Source organism: Melospiza georgiana, chromosome 5 (assembly GCF_028018845.1).
Source record: "Melospiza georgiana isolate bMelGeo1 chromosome 5, bMelGeo1.pri, whole genome shotgun sequence".
Taxonomy (NCBI): Eukaryota; Metazoa; Chordata; class Aves; order Passeriformes; family Passerellidae; genus Melospiza; species Melospiza georgiana.
In genome coordinates, this window is record NC_080434.1 from 57,955,958 (window position 1) to 57,981,543 (window position 25,586).

The 25,586-nt window shown below is 41.3% G+C and overlaps 2 protein-coding genes across 4 annotated transcripts in view; one reads left to right on the forward strand and one right to left on the reverse strand.

Annotated features, from left to right (window-relative positions):
- STX18 (syntaxin 18) overlaps window positions 1–2,991 on the forward strand; it is a 59,054-nt gene extending 56,063 nt beyond the window's left edge. For both annotated transcript variants that reach the window (XM_058024842.1, XM_058024843.1), the window contains one exon: window positions 870–2,991. In XM_058024842.1, the coding sequence (XP_057880825.1) occupies window positions 870–965 (96 nt within the window). In that variant the 3' untranslated portion in view covers window positions 966–2,991. The remainder of the gene's footprint in view (window positions 1–869) is intronic.
- NSG1 (neuronal vesicle trafficking associated 1) lies at window positions 2,583–24,229 on the reverse strand. 2 transcript variants are annotated; one of them, XM_058024844.1, is made up of 5 exons: window positions 24,122–24,229; window positions 23,608–23,759; window positions 19,816–19,932; window positions 9,188–9,298; window positions 2,583–3,986 (listed from the first exon to the last, which is right to left on the reverse strand). In XM_058024844.1, exons 2-5 carry the CDS (start codon window positions 23,734–23,736, stop codon window positions 3,786–3,788), a joined length of 558 nt encoding a protein of 185 aa, XP_057880827.1. In that variant the 5' UTR covers window positions 23,737–23,759; window positions 24,122–24,229; the 3' UTR covers window positions 2,583–3,785. The 2 variants fall into 2 exon arrangements, with proteins under 2 accessions (XP_057880827.1, XP_057880828.1); XM_058024845.1 differs by having other exon boundaries at window positions 23,608–23,762.
- Window positions 24,230–25,586: the final 1,357 nt, after the last annotated feature.

The window sequence follows — 25,586 nt, forward strand, 5'->3', positions numbered from 1 at the left end:
CCTAGTAAACAAATCTCTTCCACTTTTACTAAATAGAAGGAAAGGTTGTTTTATTTTGAGAACTGAGATTTCAATAAAAATGGATTCCTAAATTAGGCTACTGAGTAAATGGCTCAATTCTTTCTCCCTCCTGAGAGCACACAGAAAAGGTATCTGAAGGGTGAGTTGTCCACTGCTCTGCTCTTCTGAAAAGTGCACCAAATATGGCAAGAACTGAAGCTTCTTTTATTTCACTTTTCACATTTTTAGGTAGAACTAAGTTTCCTAAACGATCCTGAGAAACAGGTGTGAAAGGCGGTAATATAAACTGTTACTCACATTAGGGTTTGTATCATATAAAAAAAAATCCTTATGTAAATATAAAATCTTAAATCTAAAAAATGAGAGCAAAAAACAAGTCCCCTGCTGGTCAATTTTGGAAAGGAATAGCCAAGAAAAATACTGGCTCTGAGACTGAAATAAGTGACTGCGTTACCCCCAGAGGTGTCAAGGATTTTGTATTTGTTTGTTGTTTGGTTTTGTTGTTTTTTCATTTGTTTCAAGTTAGATATTTATTAGAAAGATGAAGGCCTGATTCCTTTTAATCAAGGAATTTCACTTTTGAAACTTAGAACTAACTTTGAAGCATGTACTTTGCAATATACCTCCTGGAGTTTGATTTGTGCAATTTTAAGATTTTGAGTGTGACTTCAGTATGATAAATCTAAAGAGGTACCAGCCAACCTGACTTGTATTCACCTGGAATTAAGGTCAAATTTTGTTGTTTCTCTCGTGGGAGGGAAGGGTGATGCCACAAACAGGCATTCTGAGTTGCCACTGTTGAAATTGTATTTACTGGTAATGGTAACAGGGATAACTTTCCCTCACAGGCCATCAAAAACAATGCTGGATTTAGAGTATGGATCCTCTTCTTCCTTGTGATGTGTTCATTCTCCTTGCTTTTCCTGGACTGGTATGATAATTAATTAAACATATATTGGCTCCATGCTCTGTTTGTAAATGTTCTGACACTTTTTTAGTGGAGCAGGGTATAACAGCATACCTATGTATTTTATGCATTTTCTCATACCTCTATGATGGAAATAAAGTTTTCCAGTAAATAAATTGTGCATATATCCATTAGTACATTCATTTTAAATCCCTGTATCAAACATAAAACCACGCTTATCCTCTGGAGAACACAAAAATCTTTGAAAGAGCTGTGAAGAAAGCTACAAGCTGGAGCAGACCTAACAGAAGAAAAAGCAACAGTACTGGTTTTGTCACAGCCACCCACCTGTGCTGTGGGAAGTCCAGCTCCCATCCCAGAGCAAGAGAAAACTGTTACTGTGCAGCAGCATCTACGCTGTCTCAGGCGTTTATTTCATCACACCACTTCAGTACACAGTGAGCACTTTGCACATAAATGACCTTTACTTCTAATCCTTTGAAACTACTTGTCTCAGAAATCAGCTTGATCTAATGGTACTAATAATGATAAGGAGTCAAGGAGAGAGCTTTACTTGTAAGTGAAAAGAGAGAATACAACACAAACAGATTGTGCAATGAAACAGATGTTCTGGGATGCTGGAATAAAGCCAAAGGATAGACAATTCAACTCCTCAAAGTACTAAACCTGGGAGCAATCTGTTAACTAAAAAAAGTCTCAAAACCAAGTGTAGATAAGAGTCAATAAACTCCCTCCTGATTAATCAGACAGAAAATGGTTTTGACTTCAAGAAGCATAAACAATCTGTTTCTCCTAGCTCATAAGGCTTACTAATTTTTATTGTTTATTGTTATGAGGAGAAAAAGAAGTTGTTTCTCATCAGTATTTACTTTTGCATTAAAGTTTTTATTGTCCTAAATTTAAGGGGAGGAGATGTATCGTGAATCATTTCTATTTAGAACAGTCTTGGGAAACAAACCTTTCCATCCTGTAAAATCTGAATGTCCTCTATAAGTATGCTGATATGAAATGTGTGTGTTTTCCCATCTCTCTTCTGAAATGTATATTTCTTTACATTTTATGCAACAGGTAGCATCTTTCTTATTCTTTACTATGCATAGAGTGAAAATGTCAAAAGTTACATGTGAATCAATTGTATTCAATAAAGCAGATACCTGTTAGAAAATGCAAACATGGTATGTTTTAAAGATCTTCACATAAGCTTAATATTTTTAATTGCAAAGAAAAATTTGGCACATAGCTTATTGCTTCTTAGGCATTCCACATACCATGATGACTTAATAAAAGCCTTTCACAGCTGCACTGCGTAATGCACATTTCCTATCAAATTTAGAGCACTGAGTCATAATGGTTATTTTTACTGTATTGGGATGACAGGCTTCTGCTGGAGAAAAACAGAAGTAGATATGACCACATTTGTTCTACTACAAATCTTGAGAAACAGCTTTTACTGATGTTTTCCCCTTAAAAAAAAAGGAACTTTTGACATGTCCACTCTCCCTTGTCCCATTCAAGTTACATGAATAAAAAAGGCAACTTGCTTGCCCAGATGCTTCACACTTTTGTATATTAAATTAATAAGATGTCTTTTTATAATGTATATTTAAGATTTATAATAAAAATGAAAACATGATTTCACACAAAGAATAGGTAAGTTTGTAATTACAATGGAACTTTAACGTGCATCCACAATACTATGTTCTTCTACATCTTTTCCCCTCCCAAGCCATACACAAACAGTTCTACTCTTCACTCTCTTTCACATGGAGCTTTAACAGCCAGTTGTGGTATCTAACACGCTACTGTTTCACTTGTGATGCTCCATGTTTTAAAAAGTATCAAACTGCAAACCATACATAAACAGAAAGCTCTTTCTAACTAATAAAAAGGGAAAATGTGATGTAATACAGGAGAAAATTTAGACATATTACTCCTTCAGCTGTATCCAACAAATGACATAGTGGACTACATGTACTGTGAATAGGCTTTCTGCCTCTTCAGTATGATCAAAAGATGTCATTTCTCATTAGAACATCCTGAACTGTATATTTTTTACACTATCCTCAACACCCACCACTAAAACTGCCTGTGTTTTTCCATAAGTCTATCTAGTTTGTGTTTCAGTGCACATCCTTACCAAGATGCTAAAGCCACAGTGGAAATGCAGTTAAATCCTGCTGACAGCAATAAGAAAACATTGAGCATGCCTTGTTGCAGAGAACTTCATTATCACTTACAAAAACAGGAAAGGAAATGGAAGGAAAAATGCGACCTGACAGTTTCTTTCTCCGTACAAGTCATTACATTATGCCCCGATGTCAGTGCTGACTATCATTCCTGCTTGAGCCCAAACTAAACATTACTTACAGCTTTCAGCTAAACAAGAGATCACTCTAGTTATGGCTGGGGTGTTTCAGTTTGCAAAATGACAAAGAATTCAAAAACTTAATAAATTAAGTATCTGTTCAGACAACAGAACACATGATTTATCTAAGGTTCAAGCCCTGAAAATCCAGTGACAAAATCTATCAGTATCCAATAAACTGCAAGAACATATCTAACATTGGATTTTTTTTTAACATTGAAAATGGTGTCAAAGCTCTACAGCAATGCTGATATGCACCTGGGGTTATGCCCATGAATGTTCTGCAGCAAGTTTTTGTTTTCACTTTTTTCTTTTTTTTTTTTTTTTTGCAAAGCAGTATCAGCAAACAGAAGCAGTTACACCATAAACATGAGTAACCTCTAAATTATCCATAATTATATTTAATGAAAAGTTCCTTGAAGTCCCTTAGTTACCTTCAAATGACATAGTTTTAATAATTAGCTTATCATACTAAGCTGATTTCTCAGCAGCTTCAGTCTCCTGTTCAGAGAGTTTCTCTTCTGACAGTACTGTCATCCAGGGGGACACGGAGCGCGTGATGGTTTGTTTGGCCAGGTTGTAGTGGTTTATGACCGTGTAAAATTTCCCTCGAGCGCTGGAGTCTTGTTCAGAGTAGTAGTTTTCCAAGCCAGCTGGAATGCACTGATTATTCTGAAAAGAAAATCCATTGCTTAGGTTTCCGATACAGCCCCCCACGCACATGAAGTAGATTAGGTTTTTTTTCTCCTTTTCCTTTTAGTCTAAGCCAAGAGTCACTCTCTGTGAGTCAAGATGCAACATACATCAATTAACTACAGTATTGTCCTAGTGTGTTCAAAATGTTCTTCCCTGCAATCCTTAAATTACTCATGCATTTGCCAGGAAGACCAATCTGGGTTTATATATCAGAATAATTAACATACAAGAAATATGCTTGCTGAAAATCATTTTGAAAAAGTATTCAGTCTCCAGTTCCAGCCACATTTTGCTGTTTATTCCTGCCCACCAAATTCCAACTGTTTGGTTTACAATTACAGCTGTCTGTATTGCACTGTTAGATTAACTTCAGGCAATTTGCCCTGGTGTTTGCAGTCTGAGGGACAGAAATTAATACAGATATATTGCTGCCAATGTATGAACAGTTTTACAGCCCAGTAGCTCACACATTATAGGGAAAACTCTGTGGGTGGCCAAGCATATGTGGAAGTGTGTACACACGTACAAAATACTTCACTCCTTATTGTCAGAAGATGTAGTCAACAGCAGGCTTTTAAAAAGCTCTCTGGAGCTGTGAGACTACATTATTTCATTTCCCAAGACTGCAGGAGCACTAAATAGAACCTGCTAGATGCTCAGAGCTTTGGAAAGTGAAATAGATAATTTAGAGAGTAAAATAAAAGTCAAATCCACTTTGCTGTCATCTTAAAAGCCAAAGTGAATGTGGCTGTGCAGTGCATTTGTCACAGGGATCATCCAGGAACTCTTCCAGTCACAGTGCAGGAAAAGCCTACAGAGCAGCTCGTTGCACTGAAGAAAAAAGTTATTTAGGCATATACTGTGGCCCCCAGGTTCTGCCCCTGAAGGTCTTGGGGTATCTCTGCAGGTCCTCTTGCCACACTGGCCAGTCCAGGCAATCTTGCCTGATACTTTACTATGTTAGGGCAGTCACCTGAGCAATTGAATTGACTGTTGTAAGGCAGAAGTAGCTGCAGCTTGAGGAAAAATTCATTTAGTAATTTCTACTCTGGCTGTTTTGAAAGAAATAGAGTATTCAGTCCTCTTGATTCCAGCACCAGAGGACTAAAATTTATAATACTACAGCACAGCAGCTTTGAACTGCTGCTGTTCTCCTACTCAGCAAACAGAATTTTATATTGGGAATTTCTCAGCAGAAAAACACATGCAAAAATTCCATGGGTTTCAGGACCAGATTCTACCTTAGAAGTGTCCACATTTACTTCTGAGTTGACTTTTGTCCATGTCAAAAAAAAAAAAAAAAAGGCATAAATAAGCACAAGTAACAACTCTTTCAAATGGTTTTAAATCAGAAAGCAAAAGATGGATGAAGACCCAGCAGACAGTCTTGGCTTAATACAAATTTTGCCTCCTAAAAAGGAAAAAAAGGTATGAAAGAAGAAAGGAATACTTGTCAAAACAAGAGGCCCACAGGTAGTCTTAGAACCTGTCTGCCCCTGACAAATTCCATCTCGTGGCACATGTGATGGCTCAGAGATGCCTGGCTGTCACAGGACTGGCAGCCTCCTACAGGCAGCACCTCACTGCCTCAAAGCCTGGCAGACTCACAGGAGTGCCCAGAGTTTCCACAGCCACCCTGGTTCCCTTCATCTGTAACCTTCTGTCAAGGCAGCAGCTGGGACAAGTCTCCCTTCTCAGTTTTGTTGGAAGTAGCACCACAAAGCAGATGGGATTTACCCCTGGTAAACAGCACCTGTGGAAGTTCAGCACTGTAACTCAACAGAGGCTTTCCTGTGCTCATAGTCAATGTGTGTGTCAGCTGCAAGACTGGGACCTAGATTTATAAAAACATAATCCAGGAATATGGAATAGAGCTATTTGAGATGCATATTCATATACATCAACCATGTCATCTTCTGGAAGTATTATCCATGTTTTATCTGGGATAACTGACACTACTTCTGATGTGATAAAATGACTAAGAAGCACATAGACACAGACATATGTGTAGTGATTATTTCACTTAGTCATGGGATGTAATCACAATTCTAAATATTTAAAGTGGGGAAAGGAACACAGTCCATTGAACTAATGAAATCTGCCAAAGAAATTCAAACAAATATAATTATTAGAGCTGAAGACAAGCCAAGATTAATGACAGTCTGAAAAAAGCTACAGAATCCTCTGTTGATTTCAGAAGCAATTTGCTTTGTAGCAGGCAAAAATGACTCAGTGATGTTTTTTGGTTTCTTTTTTTTGAGGGGGGGGGTTGTAGTTACAAACATGCAAGACATCTGACAGAAGTGCCTTAAGAAACAGACATCAGTTCCCCTCCTGACTGCATTTTTGCTCCTGGGATTTCATGCTTCTAGAAGAGATGGAAAACAACCTCTCCTTTCACTCACTGCCCCATGTGTACTGCCTAAGGACAGCCCTTTGGATTAGTGCCCAGTCAAGGCAAGCCATGCACTCAGTGACTGAGTGATGGGAAGATGGGGACTGCTGCTGATTCTTACCCAGCCACTTTCAGCTATGTAGAACATTTATTTCCATCCTTTTTATTTGTTGCCATGATTCCCAGGTGAGAGAAGAAGGAAGGCCATGAGGAGAAACTGGGATGCTCCAGAGTGACTTGCCAGTCTTTTTTTCTTTTTTTCACAACCCTTCTATTTTGGAAATTACTTACAGGTTATGGCCTTTGATGCCAGAGAAAACCCTGGTTGCCAGTCTATATCTGGCTGAATTAAGATGATTCCTTTTGTTCCTTTGACATGAAGACCCCAGTGGAATTCACTTATAAATAGTATCTTCTGTCACGTTAACTTTGCTGGGTCAGTAATTCCCAATTTCACAGGTGATGGTGTGGTCCTCAATGCACTGAAGTGACTTTGCTGTACTGCCCACAAGTCTGTGTGAATGCAGGTGCTTTGGCAACAAAAGCTAAAGGGTAACAGACACAGTACAGAACATACTGAAACCCTGGGGAAATTCTTCTGGATCTAAGTGCACTCAGGTTTTTGTGGTGAGTCTCACCAGGAGGTTCTGATGAGTGCTCCAGAGAAGCAATCTGCACAGCAGCAGTACTGAGGCTGTGTCAGAAGGCTTAAGCAAGCACAGAAATAAGAGTGCTGTACAAAGGCAAATGAGCACCTTTTTAAGCACACCTTCATGCCCTGGAGGCGTAGTACAGCAGAGAGCTTTGGAACTGCTCCATGGATGAGAGCATCAAAGCAGAGAAGAGAGGCTGACTCAGAGCTGTGGTTAGCTCAGCCTTTATGCAGAGATTCCTGCAGCACCAGGCTTCCTGAGGCAGGCACACCTTTGCCCTTAACCAGGAAATCACATCAGCATCTAAAGCCTGGGAACATCCAGGCCAGGTAATGTTGTTGAGTCCACCTGAAAGATGAAGCCAGTCCACAGAGACACTGGTCACAAGGTGACAGACTTCATGTGTCCTAGGACATCTGTGCCAAGCTGTGCCATGACATATCATGGACTCTCCCAAAAAAAAGACACAAATAAATACAAAGTCATCTTAACAGTGGTAGTTTTCAGGCTTTGTGTCATTTGCCAATACCTTTATTGCAGAATTCTTTCTTAAAAGAGGTACATGACCAAAGATGCTCTGTCTCCTGGCATTATGCCATCAAGCAGCTGGAAACAAAACACCAGCTCCAAGAAAATCAACAGGAGAGTAACCATGATGCAGCTCTGTGTATGTGCTGCACCTTATGAACAGAGCATGAGCTATGGGACATTCTGCCTAACTTCTGTCCCAAACACAGGACCACAAAGAAAGAAACACAACCAGACTCTGGTCACTGGGCAACTGAAATGTAGCTGAGAAAGTGTTCTTTCCTTAACTATTTGTGACACTGGCAAGAAAAGCCACAAGAAGCCAGAAAGCTGCAACTCAAAGGAGAGGACAGCTTGGTGTGAAAGGAGGCAGAAGCAGGAGGCTGTTGCTAGACTCACACAGGAACATGTCAGGATCACATCAAGACAGGCTTGAAAGGAACATAACAGTCCATATTCCAGACTGTTCAATGCCAAAAGAAAGCTTAGGGAAAAAAAAAAGGCCTACTGTCCCCTGAGACATGAACACAGAGGGGTTTCAGTGCCTGTCTGAGGCAACACAAAAAGCCAACAGCAGAACCAAAAGCTGGATGTCCTGAGTTACAGCCAAGAATTCTAACCACAGTATCTTTTGCCCTTGAACAAAGGGGAAGCAGTAACCAACTGAATGCTTGAACCTAAATTAATCCAGAAGGGCATCACTGATTATAACTTTGAACTAGATTCTTGTAAGATATTTATGTGCTTGAAGTGACAGATAAAATCCTGAACAGAATAGTTGAGGAGTGCTGAGGCAGCCATCTCTTCTTGAATCCTTTTGAAGTTCATACTGGGCACCCTTTTGATTTATTACATGACTAAATATTATTAAAAAAATTAAAGGGAAAAATGCCATTATCACTGCTACTTTTCCTACCTAATTACAGCCAAGTTCAACTGTGCGAAATTTACAACTGGGAAGTCAATGTTACTTTCCTGACTTTCAGTCCAGGTCATAGCAAAGGAGCCAGCACCACCATCTCACACAAATAAAGTGAGCCCAGCCTCCTTTTGGTTAGAACCACTACTTTTTACAACAAATGTGTTTTCCCTTTTTTGGCATCACTTTTGGCAGTAGGGCTCAGGGGTCACTGTTCTAGAACAAGAAGTTCTTAGTACAAAAATAACCCTGAAGTAAGTCTACTACTCTTAATGAGAACATCACTCTACTTTTTCTTTGACACATATTCCAGATTTTTTCTCCACATTTTATTATTTTCTCATTTCCTTAGACACAGTAATTTGGAGGAACGTGCATCATTAAACCATATGACCTATAAATGAGGGCTTTGTCCAGACAACTGCAGTTTGAGAGACACAAGTGTTTAGACTTTTGCTATATTTTCAATGTTTAAAGCATTAGCAAAATCACATTATTAATACTGTGCAATAGTACAACTTCAATTATAAATTCCAAAGCAAAAGCACAGCAGGAAGCACACTAACCTATGTAAAGAAACACCAAATCTATGCAATACATCATGCCTTAATCAAGGTTATGCCTAAAACAACACAGAATACTCCATACTCTACTGTTTTTCTAGAATGGGTATGCAATTTACCTTGAAAACAAATCCTTCTGGACAGGTATGATCATACTTGTAAACCTTGTAGACTACCAGAAATACAACACACGTTAAGAATGCAAGGGCAAAAAGGACCAGCACAGTTACCTGTAAAGAAAAATAAAACACACTTATGTTAGTAATGCACTGCTTGTTCTACTGCTGCTGGTCACTGCAGGCAGCAGAAGCCAGCTCTGAATGTACTGTACAGTAAAATCAGGCAAAGGATAAAACCAGCTGCTTAATTATTGAGGGACAGAGAAGCAGCACCTAAGTGCTTCCACCCTGCCCTTCTCAGAAGAAAGAGGATCATCTGGGCAGTACACATTGCCTGTGCACTGCAAGGCTTTTTTTAGTGCATTTCTGTTCAAGGCACATGAGGCCAGGACGCACCAAGGTACCTTGTGTCTGCTGTTTTTTCAGTATGTGGATGATGTAAGTCTAAGTCTAGTTTATGTCAGCTGCTAAGCATGTTTGTTTTCCCTGTGCCTGTCCAGGAATGGAGTCAGGTGATAGTAAGTTAGCACAGGTGTCATCCAGAGGTGACTTGCAGGGCATGGACAAAGTCATGGCAGCCCTCTCTTGTAAGCATTAGAGGTCATTGCACCTGCTCTGAACTTAGGGGCAGCTACAGCAGTAGTCTGCATTCTTGGTTGCTCAATACTCCTTAATTTGTAGGTTGAAACAGTACTCGTTCATCACACAGAGCCTGTACAGGAGTAGCTGACTGCCAGATCCGTGAGGAGACACCCCCTGTTGGACACTGGGCTGGCCTCCAGGAGTTGGGCACCTCTTCCCACAGGGCTCACAGAGAAGCCTTACACACAGCCTGGCATGGCTTTTCACCTTCAGTACCTCTCTGCCCCTGAGCTGGGGCAGCAGAGAAGTCCAAGACACACCTTAGGACAAAGCTGAAATCGGTGTCAGGATCAAGCTAACCTTTCCCAGGTACAAACTCTGAGCAGCTGGAGACCAGCAGCCTTCTGCTGTGTCACAAGACAGAATTACATCACCCACTGATGAGAGAAAGCACAACATTTTGTCTGGCAGTTGCAGTACAAAGCTCTCTAAATCAGATCCATTTTTGTGGAAGGTGTGAGTGAGCAAACAGCATTCTTTACCTGGGAAAGTATCCCAGATGTATGTTTTTATTATTCTAAAACTTCTACTGATAGACAAAATAGTAGGTCATGGAGACTACAGAGTAAGAGTGATTGAGATTAATTTTCTTTTGACAAGTTAGAAAGAAGCAGGCATGTGCTACAGCATAAGAAACAGTAATAAACAAACAAGATTATATTATTAATTTTTTAAAACAAAGCATAATATGATCTAAATTTGAAGTAAGATGAGTAAACCATCTATATACACCTTCTGAAAAACGAATCTACACATATCAGTGTCAATTAATTGAAACAAGAATAATCTGGTATTTGAAAAAGCCAAATCAACAAAAAATTGTAGCTTTGCCTCTTGATAAAAACAACCACCATACAGCCTCCTTTTGGTAAAGCTCTGAACTAACAGTTTGCAACACTGCAAGCTGTGTGTGGCAGTGGTGTTAGGACATTTCAGGACAACAATAAACTTAAGGGACTTGTCATCCTGTGAAAGCAAATCTCTTCGTGGGCAGACAACAGCAAGTGCTGTATTTCTGGCTGAATCAAGGTTGAGTAGTGTGTGTTGCTGAAGCCAAGGATTTAATAAGGATTTTTGATAGGAAAAAAAAATAAGCAAAAAAAGGGAAGGCTGGAGTAGAGGCAAGGAGAACTGCAGATCAAAAAGTAATTTAGCAGCAGAAATGCAGATATTAATGTAACAATTGAAATGAGACATGGAGCAACATGTTTAGTTTCTCAGCTGTCATTGGAGTACAAAAAGAAAAAAAATTTCTTAATTAACCTCTGAAAACATCACACTGACAACAATTTTCATATCTAATTAGCCTTTCTCCAAGTTCATTACTTATTTGCATACACAAAAATTAGCATGGATAGCTCACACTGTCTTGTCAACATTGTATGTTCTCCTTACATCTCCCATGCCTCCATTCCCTGCATGAATCCAAGAGACAAAGTACATTTTCACCTTCCTTTCTGGCCATTCTCTGTGGCCCAGTTTAATCACAACCAATGTAGCACTCCTACACATCTCAGCTGTGGCCTAGCTCAGCCCTTCCAATAGGTTTTTTATCAGGCTCCTGGCTCCACAGAGCCTTCAGCAAAGGCTGCTCCCTTCAGGAACACAGGCCTGTGCCATGGGACACGGGCATCAGGCACAGCTGCTGTGGCACACATCAGTTCAGCTCGTATCTGTCTCCACCACGGATAGGAGCTAAGAGTTTTAAATGTTTTGAGAAGTACTCTTGAAAAATATATTTGAAAATACATCTGAAAAATATTCTATAGAAGTATTTTAACTGTGTTTCCCGGCCCTTCTACTAGCAGCCAGTAGCAGAATTGTAATGTTATTTCCACACTGTAACCACTCAGTCATACAGATGAGGTCTCAGGAACATAGTGAGGCAACATACTAACAAGCTGTTTTGTAATTGAGACTAAATGTTAAGATAGTAGAAAATAATGTATTTCCACAGTCATTGCAGGATCACTCTTCAAAGCTTCAAAATTACTCTGAGAAGTCACTGCTTTTTAAAAGAAGATAAAAGCCCAGTGTTTTGTTGATTGCTGGAGCCTGGCAAGCTGCAGAGCCATGGCCTCGGGTGATTAGCTGAGACCCGGTTTCAGTGGCAGTGTGAGGCTGTGAGTTCTCACTGCTTGTACAAGTTCTCCCATTGCCACACAGTCAGCCATGGCAAGAGTTCTCAGGGGTCCTGCTTCAAAAATATCACAGAATTTTCTCTCTCACTTACTCTATTTCCTAATGTTACTAATTTTGGTATTAACATGTAAATTTTTACTCTCATTATCTCCAGTGATTTGCAATCACACTCCATTTGCAAATCCCTAATCAAGTAAGCTCTTGTCTCCTTCCTATTAGGAGAGAAGCTCCCTTCTCTTACCACCCTTCAGGATACAAGGAACTTCTATTTAAAGACAGTTGCAGATGAAAATGGCACAGATGGAATCTAGCAATGGATTTCTTTCCAAGGTGATTGCCATCACCTGTTAATCCAATCCACTTCTCACTTTTAAATTGAAAATCCTTTTCTTTCTTCTAATAGCCATTTCTCTTCATTCTCATAACCCACCCCAATGGCCCACAGGGACCACTTCTGAACCTGAGGCAGTCAGCTTCTCTCCCTAACACACTGCAACCCTACCTCTGTGCCTCACCTCCTGAGCCCTCTCTTCCCAGATGCTTTTCAGAGATAAAAGCATGAAAAAAGAGAAGGCAACAAACAGCTCTTCAGACCACAAGCAACCCTAAAGCTGTCATGGTATTGCTTTCTTCCATAGCAACTTTGCATCCTCACTATAAACTACAGTTATTTTCTTCTTCTTCCCAACACACTACTCACAACTTGCCCTCCTCCTCAGGCAGGAGCAGCTGCCATGCATGCACAAGCACCACTTCCCTTCCTCTGGAAGGAAATCTTGAATCTCCTTTTTTGTGGGAGCCAGCTGGCAATGCAGGACTCCATACAGTACATTCACGAGCAGAACTCTTGTGAATTACTGTGATCATTCACTGCCATGTACATCCTGCAAGAACTCCAAGGTGACTGTCACACCTCAAGAGTGATGGGCTTTTAAAATACTTTTCTTGAAGTAACTATAAGATAGGACAAACAACCATTTCTTTTAACTAGAAATCCAAAGTGTGATTTTGCTTTCATCTTGAGTGTGACATTTAAAGTTAGTTTTAAGGGGATCTGGCAGCAAAACGAAGCAAACAGAGAAGATGACAAGATATTATGTATGTGGCAGATTTTTGAATAGATTGTAAGTGAAGAGCAGAAGAAGGACAACGTCTAGCCAGAAGCCATTAGAGTAATCAAAATGAGAGATGACTAATGAATGAACTAAGCATACCCAGAGCAAAAAACCTGTCTTCAGACTCTGTAAGCAGTTAGCTGAACAAATGAAACTCACCATATCTGACAACTACACTATCATGTAAACAGCTTGTGATAAGGCCTTTACCATAAGATCTAGCAGATCTTCCCCGTCAGTCTATGCTACTTTGCCTCAAGACTACAAGACTATAGACTATAAAGACTACAAACCATATTTTCTCTGCCTGGCAACTGCAGTCTCCTTCTTCCTCACTCCACTAACGTTTATTTGGACTCCCTTTTTAGTCAAGCTGGAATACTCCAGCAAAACTGTACCAATAATGCCAGCTCATCTTCACACCCTTTCCTGGCTGTATTTCAAGCATGCACAAGTCTACCCATTTTGCTCCTCTCAGCTCCATCCTTTTGCTGTTTATTTTATCCCACTGTCCCATTAAAGCCTGGGTACAATTAATTTCTCCCCTGCCTTCACTTCTACTTGTCTAATCCTTGCTCCTGCCTGAGATTCTTTCATTAAGCCACTCATACTGTGCTGTTGTGCACCACGCCTTCCTTCGTGCTTTTTCTTCTGTCAGCACACAAAGCCATGTTGAAGCATTCCTCTTATTAGAAGAACTAACAAGTTATGCAGTGATTTTCACTGCTCAGTCACTGGCTCTTGGTCACATCTCCTCTCTGCTCCACATCTATGCATTATCTATTTCAACTGCAGAACACAACTTTCATTTCTGATAGGTTTGTGAAGTGTGAGGCACAGACTTGCTGCCAGCCCTGAACAAGAAGAGTGAAAACATACACAGCACCTTTCATGGGAAATTATTTAGAGGCAATTAATGCTTTGCTCACCAGTAAAATGCAGAGACCTTTGGGGTAAAATACAGCAACTCTGTACAACTACTTAGGACAGGAAATTAAGATTATTTCTATCCAATTTAAACTATAAGAGAATTTTAGGCAGACAGCCTATAATTACAATAGATTGTGTCTGGCTACATCCCACAGACAAAAATTCGTAAAACATTGCATTGACTTTCTTGCTAATGGCCATGACCTCCATTTCACCTCTCTCCACTAAAATCCTGCATCTCCAGCTACACAATGCCCTCTACCAGCACATTAGAGAACACAAAAATCAGCTTTCCACTTATCACTGCTTCTGCAAAATTATGTCCTTGTTTGCTATTACCTCAGCCTGTCCCTGAAAGTTTAACTGAAAAACATGTCTGAAACAACACACTCAAGGATTAAGAAATGTTAAGACATTGGAAATGGCAATGTGAAAGAAAAAAGGAACATTTACATCTATACATGCAACATTTGACTCATATTCATTTACAGAGCAATGCAAATTACACAGAACACCCTGGTGCAGTGCCCTGTACTTGCTGTGGGAATATACAGGATGACCTGTGACTCCAGAAGACAACCAGGTGCCTTGTTTCAGAAGAGTATTTCTAATATTACATGTCAGGTTTAGCTCTATGACTGGTATCCATCCACTGAACTCAACTGCTTCACCACAACATTCTCATCAAAACTTTGTGCTCAAAGAGGATGATGGTTTGGGGGCAGATTGTACAGAAAAAGCAGTAGAAATCAAAACACTGTCCCTTTCAAACAGAAATGACAAAGAAGAGAGAGCTGTCTTGGATGCTTACCTGGAGATTGCTGGGAGTAGCAGCAAAAAATGCAAAAAAGGCAGGCAGATTCATGAGGACAGGAAGAGAAAAGAAGCTACAGAACCAGAGCTTACTAACAGCGACAGTGCCAGACAACAGGAGCAGTCTGCAAGGGAATTGATTAATGAAACCTGAGGGACTCACTGTTACACAAAAACAGGTTAACAAGGCACTGGCCTTGAGATCCTAGAGCTGCAGCTTAACCCAGCTGTTCATGGCAATGTTCTTGTCACCTTCTATCACACAGCACCATATATTGTATTTCTTAACAGGGATCTGAGGAAGCAGTTCAAGAAACCCTGTGGCACCAAGATAAGAATCTTACTACCTTCTCATACAAACCCAGAAGATACTACTGCAGGCCAGGAAAAAGGCTGCATAATGTTATTACAGCAGAGGAAAGGTTATTTAAGTGATGCATCTGGAGACATCCAAAACATCATCTGCGTCACCTGTGTGACTGGTTCTGTTCCAGTAAATGGGTTTCTAATGGAGACTGTGGCAGAGGACACCTGACTTATAGCAGGGGAGCTGTGTTAAGCATCCACTCTACTTAAATCTTTCAGTTCTGACTACAAAATTCCTTTCAACCAAAAATTTAGCAGGAGGATTGTCAATGTCATATCAAAGAATATCAAACATTAAAAAAAGGAAAAGTGACAGTTGCCATGCAGTGCCTTTACTTGCATCAATTACTTTAAAATAATTGTTACACTGAAAGAACTACCTCCTTTATTTTTCTTATTTGAAGTAGTAATGAAAAAATATAAAGCCTGTCAAACACTTATACTTGTGAGTAACTTTAATCCTGTGAGTAGTTCCACTGGAGAAACAGAACTACTAATGACAGTAAGTACCTGTCACTCTTCCAACACTAAGTGACAGATACAGAATCTACTTAAGGAAGTGATACCTGTACAGGAATCAGTTGACATTTCCTGCTCTTAAAAGACTTTTAAAGTGGAAGCAAAGAGCTACTCATCACACAAAGTAATCACACAGCAGCAAAGAGAGAACTGTTTTCCTTGCTTCTGATTATTTTTGCAGCAATAATAATCACTGGCATTACTAAGAAGAGGTAGAAAATTGTTGAGGCAGAAACATGTTTGAAGGATGCTCCTTTTAAGACAGAAAAAAGCCCTGAACAGTTAGATATATGGTGCTTACATTTTTGCAGTCTTAAAGTGACCAGGTAAAACTGCAAGAACTGATCTTGAAGTTTCAATTCCTCTTCCATAACTTCATGCAGACATTTCATCAGCTGACTGCTACTTGATAGTACATAGTTTGCATGGTGTTAGCACAGAGATAAGCTTGTTTGGCTCTGCAGTTAGATGTATGTAGAGATGTCAAAGATAAAGTCAGAAGAACTGAACTGCCTTTGAACAGAAACCAAAGGCTGAAGGCATATCACAGCTTGGGTTGATTTAAGGACTTGAAATTTATTATGAAAAATCAGTGTTTGTTTTCAAAATACCTCTAAATGTTCTTTAATGATGTTTTCTCAAAGACAGAAAAAAAAGTCGTGCTTTGCTACAACAGATTTTTTTAATTGTTGTGTTTGTACACAACTGCCAGCTGTAGCCCAATCAGTGGGTGCCAGAGTAGACATCCCACTACAAAATCCAACCGGGGGTTGTAAAAACACTGTTCTGTCAATGGGGGAGGCAAAGGTTTGGCCTTGGGTAACTCAGACCATCAATTTTCTTCTGCCCTAACATCCTCCTATGTCCTGGTTCACAAGGATCCTGTGTTACTCTGTAGAGTGGACAATTTACAAGAGAGAAAAATCTGCCTTCTTCAAAGTCACTTTCCAGATGTTTTCCAGAACCAACTCCCTACATCCCTACACTGTTCAAAAGAACAAAAGCAAGACATCTGTTTCTCAATGGGAAAAAGTCTTAAGTGAAAAAATCACACCTTCCTTGGTGTGGTTAGAGCCATAAAAATAAATTAAGACAACAGCGTTCTCAGAATCAGGAAATCTTCACATTCTTTTGAGACATTCTGATCTGAATTCAGAATGTGGCTGCATAGAGGAAAATGATACTTGCAGTTTCCTTTGAAAACATCCTCAGCTCTGTTATAACTGTGGTAATGTGAATTGAATGCAGAAAAATACATTTTATAATTGATTATTCACCAGGTGCTAAAACACCAAATGATCTACACAACATATGCAATGCTGGAGTGACTTCATTTGTTATAATGCATAACTTCTCAAGAAGAACAGCTTTAGATGATCTGCACTGCTGAATCCCAAAAATGCAATCTGCTTTGTCATTATTTAAGGAGTACATCCTAGAATACACATGTGAATTATTTGTAAATATGACTGACTCGCTTGCTTATTTTTAGCACAACACTTGGGCTGTGTCTTGTGGCAAGCTTGTGCATTGGTGATGTACCATACTGAAGTCATTAAAATGGCATCTGAAAGTTTTTTCATGAACACAAGCCAAAGTCAATATCTCACCAGTTAAATAATGCATTTCATAATTACAACAAATATTTAATTTTCAAACAAATATCTTTTTGCTCTCTCAGAATCAACAGCAGAAGTTAACATGATGGTTCACAATTAATAAGGACCCAGGAGAAAACCTCACACAATCAGTACTTTTCATCTACATATTTATGGAATGTTATCAACTATTCATGTAATATTTATTACTGGGAGTGGTGAATATGACAGTCATCCCCGCTGGAGATCTAGTCAGTTTTCTTTAAAATGTTGCAAGCAGCATAATTACATTCTAAGATTGTTATATAGAGATTAAGGGACATTTTTAGGACCTGAATGTTCTGCATGAACATGGTTTTCAATTAACTGAACAAAAATTTTCCTAACTGATCAATCCCCGTACTCTTCTCTGGAAACCTAGACTTACAGCCACAATGTGAATCACCCTGCAATTCCCAAGAGACAGCAAATCCTACAGAAACCTCTCTCTGATGCAGCAGTTACCTAGCAGCAAAACCTAGCAACCCTCTAGTATGAGATTAATCCCAGAGCGATCATCATAAAGTAACATCTAAAGGATATTTTATTGAAGTATGCCATCCAAAGGTATATAAAAATGCAATGCAAAAATCCTCAGGCTTTTAGCTGTTCAGCTAATACACAAATTAGAAAAGACTACCCAACAGCACAACAAGCTATTTATTTGTTTTCAGCAAGGTCTCATTTGCTCAGCTTTCCCAACAAAGACAGAGAATCCCCCCAGGTTTACAAAAGGATGCACAAGCCTTTTAAATGTGACTAAGATATTCAAAACCTTTCCTTAGTTACAGTTTAATGTTCCAGCAATTAAATCCCTTGGGCCTACTGCTAAACCATAAGTGCAAAGTTCTTCAGGTATAGGCTCTGCTCAGCTGCTTGGAACCAAAGTCCTATCAGGGCATTCAACATAAAAACTGCTTCTCTTTTCTCTTCTAGACACAGTAAGCATTTTCCAGTCACCTTAGTGTGACCAGGACACAAAGACAGCCAGACATAAGCTCTCCTTGTTCTGAGCTGTCCTTTTGCATTTACCCTACCCTCGTCACCTGAGAGGAAGGGGATTGCTCTCAAGGACTGGAACCATGGTGACAGAGATAAAGAGAGAATGTAGCATTCTCCCTGAGGAATGGCATGTCCTTGCCCCAAACCAAGGAAGAGGAAAAGCTGGAACTAGGGTTCTTACCTCCTTGGTAAAACCCTACCACACCCCATCACATCTCTTCTTGGCTGTGTGGGGTTCCCCACACAGCTTCACTGCATGGCTGGAGACCACCAGGTGAATGGCACTTAAAACATCTGTCGCAGCAACACTGCAAATTTCCTTTCCAAATACAGTCTAATCCCTCCTTGAGCCTTCACTTTGTTTGTTTAGCATGCTCTGATTCCACTGAGAGCTGCATATACACTTCTGAAGGTCAGCTTGGGCCTGGGCAGCTTTTAGAGCACAGCTCTGGCACAACAGTACCAAAATCTCTGCGTGTGCCCTAACAGTCCTGTCATGCAGACAGAGTTTAGAACTGTGCAGTAGAAAGGGAATCCACACCTTTACTGAATCTCTGTATTTTCCCCTCATACTAAATATTAGGCTTTCCAAAGGTATTTGCACTTGTGAACTGCAGATTGTGGATGCCTACTGCTTAAAAATATTTTGTATCCTTGGGTAAAATGCCAAATTAGAAGCACTGGAAACCTGCAGTCTCATTGTTAAAAGGACAGGGGAGCACGAGCTGAAGTGCCAACTTTCCTGCTTTGCTTTAATTACCCAGAACAAGAAAAACTATCCTCTAGTGGGAAGGGAGAAAGGATATTCAAGCCTTGCATCAGATAAGTCCTCAGGTTCCCTATGGGACTGATGAAGGGAGTAGTAAGGGTGTGGACACAATCTGAGTCAGATTCTTTCTGAACTGCCATGTGACAGTACCAGGCATCACCAAACCATAAGATTAAATGGGACCAGGAAAACTGATAGGAAAGTGCTCTGATATATATCCCTGGGTTGCCAAATCATATATTTAACTATAAAAAATACATAATGGAGTATGACAGTGCTTTTAAGAGAATGGTTTGGCAACAGTGATAAATAAAAAGCCAAAAAAAAAAAAAGAAATGTTCTGGTGGTTCTTGTCCTTCAACACGAACAGGGGCTTTACCCATGCCATGAGCACTCCCCTGTGCAGCCCACACACACCCTGGCAAGGCACATTCTGGAGCCCACACACTGACAGAAATGCCTTTGGAATTCATCTGCCAGTGAGGGATTACAAGCAATAAAGCTGCAAGATTTGATTTTGTTTCTAATTGTTCAATTTTGAACCATTATAACATTGAATTAATTTTTCTCACGTCCAGCTATATCCACAACAGGCACTCTGTTATAGCCAGTTCTGACTACAACCAGCAATTGATTTTAAGCACTTCTGCAAACACAACGGAGACATTAACATCTTCACATAGCACTGCTTACCTTAAACCTTTCTGAAACCCCTTCAGTGATGCTGATTGTGAATTCAGCTATTTTAGGAGTACGGAACTTTCCCTTCTTGCGGTCGGGTTCATATTCTGTTTTTGTTTTGACCACAACCTTTAAGAAAAAGAATCAATCACAAAACTGTCAACTAAAGCTGGCCACAAAAACCTTAATTATTCTTTAACTCTTCTTTTATCTGCTACAAGCACATCTAGCACCATATCTTTCCCCTCCCCACTTTGTGTAATTCTTCTTTGAAAGTGCAAAATTATTTATTCCTTTTTCCAGTATATCAATCATCAACTAACTTACCTCTCAAAGTGGTTTTGATGGACCTACAGCAAGACTTGTTATGCAACAGTTTCACAAAGGTTCCATTTTTTCATCTGTGGTGATACTGTGCTCTTATACTAGGCAAGGATAGGTCAAATCCAAATCATGGACCTTCCCACTTTGGATAGTTTGGAAATAGCTACCTTTATTTGCTTCAGGAAATTCCATTAATGGGATTTCAAACTGGACACCAAGAGAAGATTATTGAAGACTACACATAAAAATCTTACAAATGACAATGCCATGTTCTTTGATGGCAGGATTTTGAGGTTAAACAAAAGTGAAATAACCCATGTAGTCTAGTTGCCATTCACCATGTGATAGACTATGGCCCTTGGCATTCTTATTTTTAACATCTAATTTCTGAATTATCAGCTGCAAGCAGCAAGATGCACACGAACCCTTGTTAATGAGATTTCTTCAAACACCCAAGGCTCTTCAGTTTATTCCTTGCTATGAACTACTGCCCCAAGCTACACAATTTAGCACCTTAGCCCTATTCCCAAAATACTCACTACGTCAGTTGTAGCTCCAGTGTTCTCCTAGGCATTCTAATCATACAAAATTTTCACATACCTAACCTATTTGCCTCATTTTTGTCTTCTGCATTTTTCAGGAACTTTTTCCAAGTATTATTCTCAAACTAGGGTACAGTTTATTGTAGTGATGGTGCTATTACAATTTGCTCAATTTCCTCTGTTTTTCCAAGGAATAAGTATCTACTCTTTTAGATTTTTGAAAATCAAATTCTATCTTTAGCACAGCCCACGGTATTAATAGCAAACACATTAATCACAGAAAGGCCTGGCTTGGAAGGGATCTTGAAGATTATCTTGTTCCAACTCCACGCCCCAAGGTAGGGACCCCTTCCACTAGACCAGGCTGCTCAGAGCTCCATCCAGCCTGGTCTTGAACACCTGCAGGGATGGGGCATTCCCAGCCTCTGTGGGCCCTGTGCCAGGGCCTCTGCACTCTCACACTAAACCTTCTCTCTGTTTAAACCATCCCCTTGTCCTGTCACTACAGCCCCTTGTAAACAGGCTCTCTCCATCTTTCTGAAATTAGGATGGTGACACTTCAGGTAGTCAGACACTGAAATGACAAACCTTGGGCTCCCTTCTTCTCACTGCCCTGAGTGATACCTGGAATGTGTAACTGTACCTGGACTCAGTACTAAAAGTTTATTAGACACTTTCACAGTATTACACATACTTGTTCAGGACATAAATTTAAAACGAACTTACCTATTTTCAGTTATAATTAGTAAGATAGTAGTTATCACCTATTTAACTTTATAGCTGCCCAACAGCATCATGGAAGTTAACCACCTGATGATTTCTGGAATGCTTTTAAACATCTTAGTTCCCTTCCTCCCCCCTTTATGTTACATAATCTCAGGCAACTCAAATCACATTCAGCTGACACTGAATGTACAGTTCTAACTGCTTGGTTATGTAATGTCTTCTTTTGTTTAACATATCTAAATATGAATTTAAATCACTTCATCCCTTTAATTTAGAAACTGTCAAAATCATCAAATCCTTAGCACTGTAGTCTCTACTGTTCAAGAAGTTATGCTTCACTGCCATGCTGGAGCCTTGCAAGTGGATAATAACCATAGACATATGCAGAATGTACTTCTATTCATTATACATGAGGGTCTGCATACCTCAGAATTTGATCTGTGTGTCAATCTTTTCTTAATACAGCTTCTTTTTTTCATGTCAGTTGCTCTGCTCCTGCCTTTGAGTCTCTAACAACCAGTAAAGAGACACTGACATGACTAACCACTTACAGAAGGACACCAGCAGGACCAATAAATTTAATTTTCCCCCTCTATGTTTGCCAAAGGAAAAGAAAACTAATATACAATTGGACAGTGGCAAGTAGAAGAGCCAATCAAATATCCCTTTATTTAAGTTTCTAGCTTAGCTGGACATTTGCTTTCATTCAAGGCAAATGCCAAACAGGTGGGAGGAGTTCTGCCCATTCTAGTAGGAGCAAACGGGCTGGCACAGAGCCCCTGGGCTCACAACAGAGGCTCTGCTCAGGTTAAAGCCATTACCATGCAGATCCCTCATTCTGCTTAGCAGTGCAGGAACAGAACAAATCCCTTTGGTCACTGGTCCCTGGTAATCAGTTCTATCCAGTCACCAGTTGGCAGATGTATCAGACACGGTAAGACTCAGCTTGTTCTAAAGCCTTAGGGTGTGATTTTGTCCTCAGTTACAAGATTTACACCCATGTAACTGAGGGCATAAAATGGACCCTCAGGCTCCTGAACAGCTGTTATGGCTTATTGCATTTATGCCTGCCAACTGGTCACTACACACAACACAGAATGCTGTTGATAGCAATGAAAATGGAGGTCACACATTTATTTGTATTGCCTACAAGCAGCACACTACCAAGGAAAATTTTACAAGCTAAAACTCTTTACCCTAACTTCAGATTATGTGAATTTTTTTTTTTTGAAGTTTGAGGAATGTATAGCTATCAGTTTATCTACAAGTAGAATGCAGCTTGTGGAAGACATAAGGCAAAAAATAAAAACTGTATGAAGACCACAAAGCTTTTTATTAGCAGATGCATGTGGGAAATTATAAGTAAAAATCTTTTTAAAACAGGATACTGAAAACCCTGAAAAAATCCTACTCCTTTGTGCCTCATGTGTAGTAGCACTTACTGAATTCTTTATTGTGAGGACAATAAACATATTTACAGGCTATCACCTTTCTAAATCTTTAAAATGAAATCCCTAATAATCAAGACATTTAATGAGCAATGCAGGAAGCACACTTCCCCTCTAGCATGTAAGCAGCTCACTGGACTGCTCCCTTCCAGCTACAGAGGATATCTGAATCACCTATTTGGAGGATTTTTTGAACAAAATAAATTGCCAAGGAGAAAACTCAGTGGCCTGTTCTCATCTCATTATTTCAGCTTGTCTGGGGTTAGCATTAGTTTCTCACTGAAGCACAGAAGGAAAATGGAAGTGCTCTCTGTTGCTATTATGCCCAAGCCCATCTTACAGAGAAATAAGGCAGGGCTCTATTCCCCATCAGGGAGGCATTTTCTAGACAGAGAAAATCTGTATTATCCACAGAGAACACACAGGACCTTCCAGATGCAAGAGAGAAAAATACAGAATAGGAAGGGTTATGACAATACAGTATAGAGAAGCTTGCATTTGTATAGTATATGTTTCATATAGCAGCACTAAAATCTCGACATGCCCATTGCTAACATTTCACACTGATTTTTAATGCAAATCACCATTAGTGGATTTTCATGAGCTCAGCTGTTGGGGTTTTTCCCTAGAGGTAACTAACATGCCTTGAAACACCCCATATTTCTTGTCGTTCCTAAGCTGCTCTCTACCCATGACCTATTCTTTTGTTGTTTGCCAGAGATTTGGGTGTGATTCTCCAGGGTGGAAACTAAAGCCTACTGTACCTTATCAGGAGGTGGGAACTGGAGCTGATTGACATCCAGGGGTGTGATCAAGGGGATGGTGTCAAATCCATCCTCCAAAAGGGGCTGCTTTGTGCTCTTCTCGCTGAAATTATTCCCCAGTTTCACCATTCTTCCAGGATAGAGGGATTTTTCTGCTGGCACACACAGGCACACACGCAAAGAAATGCAAAATATCAGAAACCAGACCTTTTCCCAGCCCTCGGGGGACCCGAAATACCTTCTGGGGAAAAAAAAAATTAAAATAAAAAAAATCCGTGTTGGTCGCTATGATTCGGTTAGCCACTGGCGTTCTGGGAAGTACGAACGACGACCAGACCATGTACTACGAAAATTAACAAAACCCCACGGCACCACGCACACAAAGCAGCACCCAAACCCCGGACGCGCCAGCGCGGTGCGAGCGATGCCGCCGGCGCGGCCCGGTGCGGCACCGCCCGCAGCCCCATCCCCGCCGCCATCCCCGGCGCTGCCCTCGCCCCATCCCCGCACTCACCGCCGGCTGCCGGCCCTGGCTCGGGGCGCAGCGATGGCGGAGCGGGGGGCGAGGCGCGGCTCTCGCTCCGCGGGTGGCTCGGGGCGGCCGCAGCGCCGGGGCCGTGACGCAGCCGCCGCCTGGCTGAGGCAGCTCCGGAGCAGCAGCGGCAGCACAAAGGGGCCCGCGGGGACGAGCGGGCGGCGGCTCCCCCAGCCGGCGATGGCGCAGCGGCAGCAGGTGGAAGGGGCGGTGCGTCCCGCCCGGCCCCCCTCGGCCGCCCCTCCCCGGGCGGGGCCGCGCCGGGCCCTGCGCTAGCGGGGCTGGGAACCGGGAGCCGCCGCCCTGACCCGCTCGGCAGCGCTGGGGCCCGGCACGGAGAGCCCCGGCACCGAGAGCCCCGGCCGGGGCAGCGGCGGTGGTTGGGGCGGAGAAGCTGCGATAACATGAGGCGGCGGCGGCGGCGGCGGCGAGGGACCCCGGCCGCTGAGGGGGGCGAGCTGCGCTCCCTCCGGCCGTTCCTGAGGGGAAGGGAAGGGAAGGGAAGGTGAGGGAAGGTGTGCGGTCAGCACGGGGGAGCCCGGCCCGTGCCCGCTGTGCCAAGCGGGCCATGCCAGCCCTGGGACTCGCGTCACTCCCGGGCAAAGGCGCTGCGGAGCCTGGCAGCCGGGAGACAGAGGACATCTTACAGGCTTCGGGCGGAAAAAACGCAGTGATTCGTATTCACTGCGCTGTCTCCTGTAACCCGAGGCAGCCAGCATGTTCCTCTTGCCATCTTGCAGGTGCATTGCTGCCCAGCCGGCGCAGGGAAAGCGCTGTGGGCGATGCAACAAGTGCCTGGGATGGTAGGCAGCTCGGAGAGAGGAGAGGCAGACAGGTGCTCAGCCTAGAGCCAGTTTCGTGCTTCATAACCAGCCAACCTCTTCTCGCAGATGCCAGCATGAGCAGCCTCTCTGCGTGGTTTGTTCCAGTCGCTCAATGCAACACGCATCCCCTTTTCCCGAGATCAATGGTCTGTAATGCTAAAGGCCCTTTCTGGCTGTGGCACAAAGCAAGTCGTGTCTCCAGCTATGGATCATCTTGTCTATCTCATTTATTTCTCCCATCAGTGTTCTGTCCTGAGTAAATAAAGTGTAAAATAAGCTTGTCTTACCTGAGCAACGTTTCATAAATCATGCTTGCGTGTGTTAAGTAGAAGAAGAGGGGTTTCATTTTATATAGAAAATTGCACCCGTGAGTGGAAATGAAGGGGTTTCTCAGAAAACAAGAAACACTTGAATTTTATTTAATTTTGTCAAAGCCCTTGTCTTACAAGTGTTCTTGAACAGAACAGATTAATAACCCACAGAAGGATGAGTGTAATCCATTCATTTGTATGTGAAGCAAAGTCATTCAAAGTCCAAATGACATCAAAAGTCCAAGTGATGATCAGAAGTGTATTTGACAGTATACTACAGGGAGCCCAAATAACACAGCAAATGGTTTA

Coding starts and splice junctions, on each gene's coding strand:
- NSG1 (XM_058024844.1), bottom strand. CDS start 23,736: ATGGTGAAACTGGGGAATAATTTCAGCGAGAAGAGCACAAAGCAGCCC. Junction 19,933..23,607: donor AGTTCCCACCTCCTGATAAG/GTACAGTAGGCT, acceptor TTTTTCTTAAAG/GTTGTGGTCAAAACAAAAAC. Junction 3,987..9,187: donor CAGAAGGATTTGTTTTCAAG/GTAAATTGCATA, acceptor TTTTCTTTTCAG/AATAATCAGTGCATTCCAGC.